This window comes from Etheostoma spectabile, chromosome 21, assembly GCF_008692095.1.
Source record: "Etheostoma spectabile isolate EspeVRDwgs_2016 chromosome 21, UIUC_Espe_1.0, whole genome shotgun sequence".
In the NCBI taxonomy this organism is placed as follows: Eukaryota; Metazoa; Chordata; class Actinopteri; order Perciformes; family Percidae; genus Etheostoma; species Etheostoma spectabile.
In genome coordinates, this window is record NC_045753.1 from 3,292,874 (window position 1) to 3,304,046 (window position 11,173).

General features: G+C 41.5%; 2 protein-coding genes across 3 annotated transcripts; one reads left to right on the top strand and one right to left on the bottom strand.

Annotated features, from left to right (window-relative positions):
- Nucleotides 1–80: 80 nt before the first annotated feature.
- On the top strand, nt 81–2,184 carry LOC116671138 (histone H3.3A). The gene is made up of 4 exons (XM_032502132.1): nt 81–218; nt 1,003–1,140; nt 1,246–1,399; nt 1,497–2,184. Exons 2-4 carry the CDS (start codon nt 1,013–1,015, stop codon nt 1,623–1,625), a joined length of 411 nt encoding a protein of 136 aa, XP_032358023.1. The 5' UTR covers nt 81–218; nt 1,003–1,012; the 3' UTR covers nt 1,626–2,184.
- On the bottom strand, nt 2,089–9,134 carry si:ch211-250n8.1 (uncharacterized). Of its 2 annotated transcripts, XM_032502119.1 has the most exons (16): nt 8,723–9,133; nt 8,334–8,438; nt 7,968–8,043; nt 7,689–7,845; nt 7,490–7,535; nt 7,323–7,381; nt 7,083–7,118; nt 6,851–6,903; nt 6,621–6,753; nt 3,535–3,749; nt 3,163–3,208; nt 3,006–3,071; nt 2,863–2,922; nt 2,675–2,760; nt 2,410–2,504; nt 2,089–2,319 (listed from the first exon to the last, which is right to left on the bottom strand). In XM_032502119.1, exons 1-16 carry the CDS (start codon nt 8,757–8,759, stop codon nt 2,285–2,287), a joined length of 1,305 nt encoding a protein of 434 aa, XP_032358010.1. In that variant the 5' UTR covers nt 8,760–9,133; the 3' UTR covers nt 2,089–2,284. The 2 variants fall into 2 exon arrangements, with proteins under 2 accessions (XP_032358010.1, XP_032358009.1); XM_032502118.1 differs by having other exon boundaries at nt 2,275–2,504; nt 8,723–9,134.
- Nucleotides 9,135–11,173: the final 2,039 nt, after the last annotated feature.

Consider the following 11,173-nt stretch of genomic DNA (forward strand, 5'->3'; position numbering starts at 1 on the left):
GAGAATTCGCGTTTGTGGTTTCGTATGTATTGATTGGCTGTAACAGATGTCAACTTTGAAAGGCGAACCAATGAGATTATAGTGTGTTACCACAATGACGTCATGACTTACTATTTATGTCGGCCTCAACCCCTCCTCCCAACACAAATCGTTTCAGTTGTCATCGGTGACGGATTGTCAGCTACGGCGATTGCCTTTTATCAACCGACGTCTTGAAGGTAAATATAATTCCCTCTCCATGTAGATAATGTAACGTTATGTGTTTTTATTGTCAATGTCATATGGCTCTGCGGATTGCGTTTGTTTAAAGGCATTGTTTTCCAATAGGCTAACGTAGCGACTTGCTAACGTTAGCATTAGCTAAAAATAGAACAATGGAATCGTACAGTTGACGTTTCTGGTTAAACGTTCCTAGCTCGTTCAAGACTAGACAGTAAACAAATTAGTTTTGCTATAATTAACCAGCGAGATGTTGTATCTCCTACAAAGAGTTATTAGTTAACGCTAAGCTAATTATGTGTAAGCTAATGTTGCCGTAGCTCAATCGAGGCAATGTCGCCTGGGGGTGAAATGAGAAAATAAGAAAATGGCGAAATCGCAAAGCAAATGCTCAATGGCGCGGCTGGTAATGTTACAGGAACCAAGTGTTTTGACACAAGTGTCGCTGGTCACCATGGGCCTCGGAGTTTGAAGTCGTTAATTCTCATGGCACCCATGTTATTTAGCTAATTTAACGTTGTTGGTCTTATCCGCGTTTAGTGGGAAGTCTGTTTATTGTGCTTTTATTTTAGGCCTTGCTTGTAGTCGAATGGAGCGGACCGGCGCAAACCCGACGCCTCCCAGTGTTTGCAACGGGGGGAGGGGAGCTTGTATGCTAGGCAGGGCCAGCATTTTATCTTGGCAAATCCGTACGGATTGAGGCTGCTACGTTAAGTAACGTCACCGGAAATTAAATTTCCAGTATGAATTTAATATAACTCGTTATTTTTACTTGCTTTATAGCAAGTACAAGATGGCCCGTACCAAGCAGACTGCCCGTAAGTCCACTGGAGGAAAGGCGCCAAGGAAGCAGCTCGCTACCAAGGCAGCCAGGAAGAGCGCACCGTCCACAGGAGGAGTCAAGAAGCCCCATCGTTACCGGTATAGTACTTATTCCTAAACTCTTAATCTGTAGCATATTTACAAATGGTGTCCTCTGTCTAACGGTGGCCACGAATGTCTATTAACGTCTGAAATTATTTTTAGACCTGGAACTGTGGCTCTGAGGGAGATCCGTCGTTACCAGAAGTCCACAGAGCTGCTCATCCGCAAGCTGCCCTTCCAGCGTCTGGTGAGAGAAATTGCACAGGATTTCAAGACTGATCTGCGCTTCCAGAGTGCTGCCATTGGCGCTCTTCAGGTAAATAACACCTAATATCAGTCAGATTCTTGGTACTAGTTGTTAAATGAGCAGTAGTTGCAATGAACCTAATTGTTTTTGTTTTTATTTTTCACAGGAAGCCAGTGAGGCCTACCTGGTGGGTCTGTTTGAGGACACCAATCTGTGTGCGATCCACGCCAAACGTGTCACAATCATGCCCAAAGATATCCAGCTGGCACGTAGGATAAGGGGAGAGAGGGCCTAAGCGGCTAATGGCAACATTGCCAAGACAAACTATCCTATTTATCGTACCATTTTTGTGGAACATTTTATTTCTTGGGTATTTTTTTATAAGTTTTCCTTGAATTTTGTATTTTAGATTGGGACAATTCATCATCATTGCATAAACCTGAGTACACTTAGCTAGTTGGAAATGTTGTACAGTAGTATCTACATATTCCATTATGCATCATTACTACATGTTGTAGCATCATACACCCTTCCAAGTTCTTTGTGGGTATCAGGCTCCCTCTGAGGATGATTTCTTTTGACAAGAGGATCAATCCTCTAAACTTGTACAGGGGTCCAGGGTCTCTTCACCATCTACCGCTTATCACAAAATGCCAGCGTGTCTTGCTTAAGCAGTCACACTGCAGTGACGGGGCATTGGTTGCTACTTTACACTGACTGGGAGTGTGACAGACCCTTCCTGTATTTTTCTGGACTGCTTTTTACGTGTTTTTCAACATAAAATCTTGGCAGCTACATTTAATACTATTTATGAAAATGTTGTCCATGTCTTTCTATTAAAGGTCTTTATGATTAGAAAGCATTGTGTTCTGTAGTTATGGTATTCAGTAATGCAGTTTACACATGATCTTTATACACTTTATTACAACACACAAAATTTGACTCACTGAGTTATCATACAAACCACTCAGTATGCTTGAAACCAGTAGCTGTAAGAAGAACAGAACATGGCCTTTTAAGGTCTCTAAAACTTGTAAATCATGAATTACTTGTGTAGAGGGTGCGTAATTGTTCCTCACCAATACGACAGACAATCTCTTCACACTCCTTGATTGTGCTGGCTCTGAGTGCCACACAGCAGAAGCCTGTTGACTGAGGGTGTTCTGGGGAGTTTCTGAATAAGGCAATCACATGCCCAAATGACACAGGGCACAGACAATGACAGTGTAATGATGTGGTCATTGCATAGCCTCTATAAAGGTATAAAAACCCTATTGCAAGAACTTTTTCTTTTCTACTGCGAAATCAACCATTGTTGCACAAGGCTTGGTATGTAATACTTACGCTGTGCAGAATGCAAATATTTTGTAGTCTGCTTGGCCAAACCTCCCTACACATGAAATCTCTGGATAGTGATGCTCAAACAGCTTCTGATGAAGAAAATGTTTCAAGAATTTAACTGCAGCTGAAGAAATCAAAACATTGTCAAGAAATAGCAAAGAGGGACATGTACGACTAATATATCCACTTACCGATTTACTGATTCTTTCTGTGCATGTCAAATGCGTTTCCTTCATATCTAACAGCACTTCCTGTGGGACAAATTACTGTTTAAGTGCATATTGATAAGTGTTTCACAGACAGCGATGACAGGTTAGAGGAACACTCCCGTTACCTTGCTAGGCAGGTTTTTCTGTAACACTTGTGGGATGGCATGCTGCAACACCTCCTTTCCCCCAAACTGAGAATGAGACCACACCAGTTAGAGGAGAAACTAGCACAGGTATACACAAAGATTAAACATAAATTGCAAAGCAATAATGATTATTTACCATTCCAATGTCTGCCTTTCCCAAGAACTGCACAATGTACACAATCCTGTTAAGGAGAGGTGGGTCAATGTCTTACATTATTTTTGTTTGCTAAACAGTGGTCGCACCTGAAGCCACATGTGCAAAACTCAAATTCGTTTAAAAAAAAAAAAAAGATCTGGGATTGCCTCCACACGGTTCTCACGGACTGTTCCCCAACTCGTCAAATACTGACACTTTGTCACGTCCTGCTCAGGACGCCATTACTCCACTATATCTTTACATAGCAAATAGCTGTTATAGCAGTGGTATGAGTAGTTGTGTACTGCTATGTTCTGAATATCCAGTACAGTCCCTTTTAAATAATCCTTAAGGATTTGGTAACCAACTTGCCTTCCCTCCTTGAGACACTGTGATGGAGAGTTTCTCTGGTCTTTGGTAGCTGACTGCTGGGAGGTAGCGGGACCAAGCCGCAGGGTGGGGTCCTCCATCCTCAGGGCTTGCAGGAGTTTGACAAGGGGACGATACACTGTCCCATCCTGTGCCCTCCACCGCAGAACACCAATGGATAGAGGGCAGCCCTTTAGGCGAGACAGAACAACACCTGCCTGGGAAAACGGAATAACAACACATTCTAAGGTGTGTCCTGTAGCAACTGTAAACACTATTTTGAGAGCGGCAAGATTTTTAAACTTATGCAAATGATCATAGAATTTGTCAAGGGTGTGTCGGCCCTTGGTGTCATGAGTTTAATCAATACGGCAAAACACCCATACCGTGAGCTGTACATCTTAATTGGTACTCTGTGCTTAGTACCTACTGTGTAGGGCAGCAGTAAAACCTCACATAACGTCATAGCCCTAACAAAGCTGTGAGACTGTTGGTTTGGGGTTGCTCGTATATATTTTTAAATGTTATATTTTTCAGAAAACATATTTAGCATTTAACTGTATTGCATTTAGTCAAATTCAAAAATCACTTCCTCAATGTTCTAATTTTTTCACCTGTTAAGAATGAGGTTTTGACTTTGTCACATCTTCATTCTGGCACATTAGAACAGGAAAACATGAAAATAAAACAATTAATGATGTCTGAATTTCATTTGCTGGTATTGTTGATGCTGGCTCACTGTTAAACTGCCATGGCTTCCAGCAACACTTGTACCAGAACAGAGCAGTGCCATTGTTTATGTTATTAGTAACCCCTGTGGTTTTCATACTAAAAAATGAAACTGTTCACCTGTGCCCTTGACCCCTTCCCCACAGCCCTGGTAAAACCCAACCTTTGTAACCTTTTATAAGTCCCCTTATAACAAAGGTTATCTATCACGGCCCTGTTCATCTACACTGAAAAATGCTGTCATCTGGCCATCTCTCAGAAAACCACATTAGGTCCAGACGTCTTTCACTACAGACCCATCTCAAATCTTCCATTCCTTTCCAAGTTGCTGGAAAAAGTCCTACTGATGATGGCTTCCCATCTCTTCTCATTCTACTGGACTTTACGGCTGCATTTGACACCATGAACCACAACATCCTCCTTCACTGCTTACACTCCACAATTGGTCCTTCCAACTCTGTGTATAGCTATGTTTCTATCCACATCTTTTTATCCGAATTAAGTGATATCGAATGAAAAATGCCTTATTGAAACAGTAAAATTCAATGAAATTTCATGAATATCAACTCAAAGGAAATACGTTCGGTCTCATTGGATTTTTATCTTGATCGATATATGGCTTATGCAATAAATGCTGATGGAAACGTTATTTGCCGAATAAATAATTAATTGGGTTTAAGTTTCAGGTCATTTTATGGTTACAACCCGTCACAAAACAAAGAAGAAGTTTAAGTTAATTTTTTTTTCTCTGTTTGCCCACATAGCGGGTGTCAACAAAAACAGATAGAAGTGGACGGATGAGGAGACCAGAGACTTTTTGAATTTAATTTACGAACAATTAAGTTCAGGAGACACATAAGCACTATTATAACTTGCAATATTGATAATTTGTTGGTAAGACAGCGCAATCCATTTTGTCTAGAAAACTTTGTTCACAAACGCTGGCTTGAATGTTGTGCGATTTAGTGCAAAAATAAATGGAAACACCTTAAAATGTCTAAAATCAATTTGATATACCGATTTGATCGCAAAACAGCATGTGATGTCATTACGCACAGGTTTTTTTTACCGAACTTCAGATAATTCGATTGACAAGTGGATGGAAAGTTATCTTATAACTGGTTCTCATCCTACCTCACAGGGAGAACTGAGCATGTAGCACTGGCAGAGGTTAAATCCCTGACACACAACACCACCCGTGGGGTCCCTCAAGGCCCAGTACTTGGTCCTACCCTGTTTATCCTGAACATGCTGCCCCTCCGATGTGTCATCAGCCGTCATGGAATCTCATACCACTGCTATGCTGATCCCACTCAACTTCATCAGGACTAACCCAACCCCCTCTGCTACTATGCCATCATCCACACTTACCACCTGCCTGGATAAGATAAAGGCGTGGATGAAGCAAAGTTTTCTGCAGCTAAACAGCTCAAAGACTCAAGCCATTCTAGTCGGCACCCCACACCAGGTCCGGTCATCTGTCATTACCACCATACAACAGGTATTCCTTTTTTTAACATCAGTCACCAACCTGGGTGTTAAAATGGACTATCACCTGACTTTTGAGGTGCACATCAAACATATCTTCAAGACCTCCTTCTACCTCAGAAACATCTCCAAACTGCGCTCCACACTGACTGTGCCAGATGCAGAAAAGCTTGTCCATGCCTTTGTCTTATCCAGGCTCGGCTACTGCAGTGCACTCTTCATTAATATCTCTGGCAAAAGCCTCCTGAAGCTGCAGTACATCCAGAACAGCGCTGCCAGGATCTTAATTAGGGTGCACAAACATGAGCACATCACCCCATCCGCAAATCCCTCTACTGCCTTCAGGTCTCACTCAGGCTTGAGTACAAGGTTTCCCTTCTTACCCATCCGTGCAACCAACACAACTAGCAGAAGTAGAAGGGCTTCACCTTTCTGAAAATATAGTTCCCAGTTTGTACACAGTTAGAAGATGGCTGTGCCTCATGTGACCTTGTTATTTGTACACCTTGTGACTATACAAATCACAACACCATTTGTCACTTATTGGAAGCAGTAGGCTAGTTGGAACCAGTTACTTGCTGAATCTTTGCTAGGCTGAGCTACAGATGGAGGCGTCAGAGTTACAGCACGCACGAATACGAGAAGGGTACGTATCAACTTGTCTAACTCTGGGGGTAACAGTGAATAAGCTCAAGCCCCGATAAGTCAGTGTGTTCCTTTAAATATAAAGTGCATTACAAATAATGTGTATTATTATTTTTATAGTCCGGGCTCCTGCAGTTACCAGCTCTGCTACACTGTGGTAATGCAGAAAGAGACGTGATTTCTACTACTTTAATATACAGTACTGAATACTCCATGTTTAAGGATACCTGTCCATTCTTGGAATTCCTCAGTGAGGTTCCGTTGATCTCATCAATGATGTCACCAGGAGAGATAAACTTGTCGACATGAGCCTGACTACCAGGCATCAAGTCGAGGACAAAGACGCGCCCGCTCAGATACCTGAGAGACAGAGGAAGTGGATGCAGCAGGTTGGACAGATACATTTATGAGATTCGTATACTTAATGGAAAGGTTTTGTAGGGTGGAAGACACAAACCTCAACACCAACCCTACCTCCCGACAGGGCACTACTTCATATGTCTCACACACCTGGGAACATGTATAAACAATTAACAGATCTCTCACATTCTGCTGAGTCCAAATCCTGTGTTTTACTGCAATGTGTCTGCTTGAGAGAATTTCCAGGCATCTTAAAGTTCCCATGGACACTAAAACCATAATTATATTGTTGCGATGCTGTTAGTTCTGAAATAAATCATTGTTTTTACCGGTAGGAGCCAGCTTTCATCCAGAAAACTGCAATTCTGTGTGAAGAGACCGGAGTTGGTTATTAGTGTAAAATGTTTGAATTCGTAGTGATTTGAAAGAATAGTAGCTTTTACCAAATGATAGTTTGCATTAAAGCAGTCATGTTTAGGAATTGAATCCGGTTTGGCTTGAAAAGTTTGAAAATGTTTACTCAGCACAATTGCAGCTTTTAATGACATGAATAAAGGAGTTGAACAGACCTCCATGTCCAGTTTGAACTCCATGTGAGAGAGGACCAGCAGCAGCGACATGAAAGGCTCTGGAAATAAGAGAACAGTGTTACTGATGTTGGACACTGAATGCCAGTGGTGACAAGACTTTGCTCAGCATTTGGTGTCAAAAAATCAGATCTAGTAAAAAGCCTCACCCACAAATTCCTCATTCCTGAGGATTGACATTGCTGGACTGTACCACTGAAGGGGACAGGAAAAACAATGAATTAAAGCTGTTTTAGTCTATTAGTGAGACCAGCAATGGGCCTATTTGGTGGACATTTTGCCCAGATCATCTAACAGATCCAGGAAAAGCCTAAATATTCAGTATCATACAAATGTATTTGCTCTGACCTCCAGGACTCTGGGTGTGTGCAGCAGGTGTGTGATGAGCTGTGGCAGAGCCTTGCGGATGAGGGCCAGTCTGAGCAGGTAGCGGCCTCGGCCCTGAGCTGAGAGCAGCTTCCTGCAAACTCTGGTCTGTTCCACTATTAAGGACAGGGCAGACAGCCTACACACACACACAAGTATTAACAATGATTCAAATAGTGCTATTTTTATTCATAATTAAAAATTGCAGTGTACAATTAAAACATTGTTAAAAATCATATAATCTAGGCAGGATGTTGGTACCTGCCACAGGCATCGTGGTGGGTAAGCTGTTCAAAACACTGCCAGTAGTCTCTGTGTACCAGACTGAGAACTGGCTCTGAAATGAGAGCAAACACACCTTCAGTACATACTTCAGAAATGTATTTTACACATAGTGCTTCAGATGATTTATTATTAAGATATCAGAAATACATCATATTTTGCCCCTAAATATTGTGTTTTTAAAAAAAATACAACAATTAAAAGCATAAACTGAAATCCCAAAATATGTATGTTAGGTATACAAGCACACAGCAATCTGTTCCCACCATGTAGGTATAGAATATTAACATTGCATCGGAACAAGTTTACAAATGTGGTATTAGGGGAAGCACAAGGGATACTTACGTTGGAGCCCCTTCCTGAGGACCAGCTCAAGAAGCTGACAGCAGGAGGCGAGGTGAAGGTTGGTGTCTGACACCATCTCTCCATTTGACAGGTTCTGGACACACACTGGGAGGAAAAAAAAACACGCAATCGACAGTGGATCTGTTGTCGGTCCGCATGACCGTGGCCAAAAAATACATACATTGCCATCACTAATAAACCCTATTGCAATAGAGGCTGTGTATTATGCGTATCTCTGCAATAGATGTACAATTCAAAATGATAAAGACAGTCGTTTGTTTTGGTGAGCAATCCAGTAATAAACCGCGAAACTATCGGTTGCCTCTGAAACAAAAATGAATACAGCAATTATTCCAATAACAGCGTGTTGCATTATAATGGTTTCTTACATTTAAGAGTGCCGAGTAGAGGGTCTTTTGGTGCCATGTTTGAGGTCCAGCTGTAATAAGAGGCTGTCTTTGACAACAGACACACAAACGCCTCCTGTCATTTAAGCACAGCGACCAGCGCTGTAATTACACTTCCGTGTAGCCTACATAACATACCGAAACACCTTCCCATTCCACAATATATGTTGCCACAAACAGAGAGGGTGAATTAAACTTGCTATGCAATTTGGTTTATCATTAAAACAAGCGTATAGAATCAAATGATCAAACTTGCCGGAGTTAGGGGCTTATAGACGCTCTCTGAGCCTCGAAATAAAATACATTAAGATATGAAGTGCTTATTGGCTGTAGTGACATCTGCTGTTCTGCTTTCAAACCTAAAAAAAGGTCGCTCTGCCTTGACTCAGTAGGCTAGCTTTATAGCTAGCTAGGCGAATGAAACCTTATTTCCAAATTCGCGCGTTTTATAGGCTAATACTTTATTTTAGATTAAAATGTAGCTAACACAGAGCTCATGTGCTCTGCTGCAGGCTTATTAAATGTTTAAAATAACCCAAACGTTGCTCGACTATAAAAAAGTATAAAAGGTAATGTTAGGCCTATTTAAAGAAAGGAATTGGTAACGCAGGGCTGCCAACTTTTCCCAAAACCTTGGAGTGAGATTTGGGGGGGCAACCCATATTTTGCCACGTACAAAGCAATTTTTTGGGGTCTTTATCCTTCAGGGTTTAAATTGTGATTTGTGATATGTGGGGGGGGTGGGGTTCTCCCTAGGGGGGTCTGGGGTATGCCCCCCCAGGAAAAAAAATTGAAAAATAAACCATTAAAGGGCACTTTCTGGAGAGTTTTTTTGCAAAAAAATTGAGAAATCAAGTCTTACATGATATGTGCAAAACTGTAGGGTTAAGAACCTTTGCATTGTTGTAGTATCAACAGGTTTTAGGGCATTCAGCATTTACATTATATACATTATTAACTTCTTATGATATAAGAACTGACCCAGACAACGTGCCAAACATAATGAACCACATGAAGAGACAGTAGCAAATCTCATCAACAGCTGAGAAGATTTGGGTCTGTGGGGAACAGGTCCAGGGGTCCCTGGTTTTGGGACAAGGGACCCAAAGTTAAATTAATGTTGAGGGATCAACTAAGACCACTGAAATTCTAAAGAATAAGAACCACTGATCTACATAAGTTCTAATCCTTTAACCTTTGTGCCAAGGTTCAGTAATGTTTGGCCCTCATCCTCTGGGCCCCACTTACTGGATTTACTTTTTGGGGAAAAAAAGACTATTTGTTCATTTCATAAAACATCAAATTAATTATTTACAGTTACATTTAGAGATGCACCGAGGTTAGAGAAGCACAATAGTGGCCCAATGTTGCAGTATAGTATATATAGTATAGTGTATATATGTAGTATATATAGTATAGTATATATAGTATAGTATATATAGTATAGCTCAGATGTGTTTCACCAGATTTTTGCCCATGTTTACAACTTTGTGCACATTCAAAATATAACTCCTCCCATCTCTGTTGGCCGAGATTTGGAGAGTTGTAACATAGTCTGCTGTGCATGTCATTGCTCCGCTGATATGGTGGATCTCACTCAGACCGTCTGACAGACACAGACGCCCATTCGGGTCTCTGGTCTCTGACAAAGTTTAGAGGAGGCTGTACGCCGCCCCCTTTTGGAAGGACTACAAGGGCCCAAAGGGGGCACTGTTTTCCCCAGCAGAGAAGGTTCCTAACAGAAAAAAAAGTTGCACGTACCAGCCGCCCCTGTCACTCTATTGTTACACAGAGATGGACACGAAGCGCCCGGGCGGGTCTGTGATACTCAGAGCCATCCCCAAAGCCCGGGGGAAAAGGGATGGATTGTAAAAAAAAAAATTTTTAGTTTGGGGCCAAATTTGAAACTTTTCAGACAAGGGGGGGCGCCCCTTTTAACCCCCCCACAGTCTCTGAAAACACAACTAGGGGTTTAAAAAATAAAAACTATAGATAAATAAACTTCAGAAAATTTTTCCGACCGGGTGCACTTCAGCGTGGGAAAACGGGGGGGTGGGGGGTGTGAGCGTGTTTTAAACCCCGGGCAAAAGCGGGTGTCTCACGGCCAATGGTGAGGGGTTGGCGCCCGGGTAAAAGTTTGGGCCCTTTGGGAAAACACAAAAGGGAAATTTTCATCTTCACAGCTAAAAGTAAATATATAAAACATTTTCCCCTTTGCTATGGAAATTTTTTAAAATTTATTCAGTTTTTTTTTAGCCCAATTATTTTTTTTTTGTTTGCTAACGTTAGCCAATTTTTTTGAAAGCAGAACCCATTTTAAAAAGGGGGACAACGTTAGAAAGATATGTTGTAAAAAATGGTAGCGGCGTTTTTAAACCCAAGAATATTTCAAAAACAGTTTTTAGCTTTCCTGGAAAAGATAGCATCAGTTTA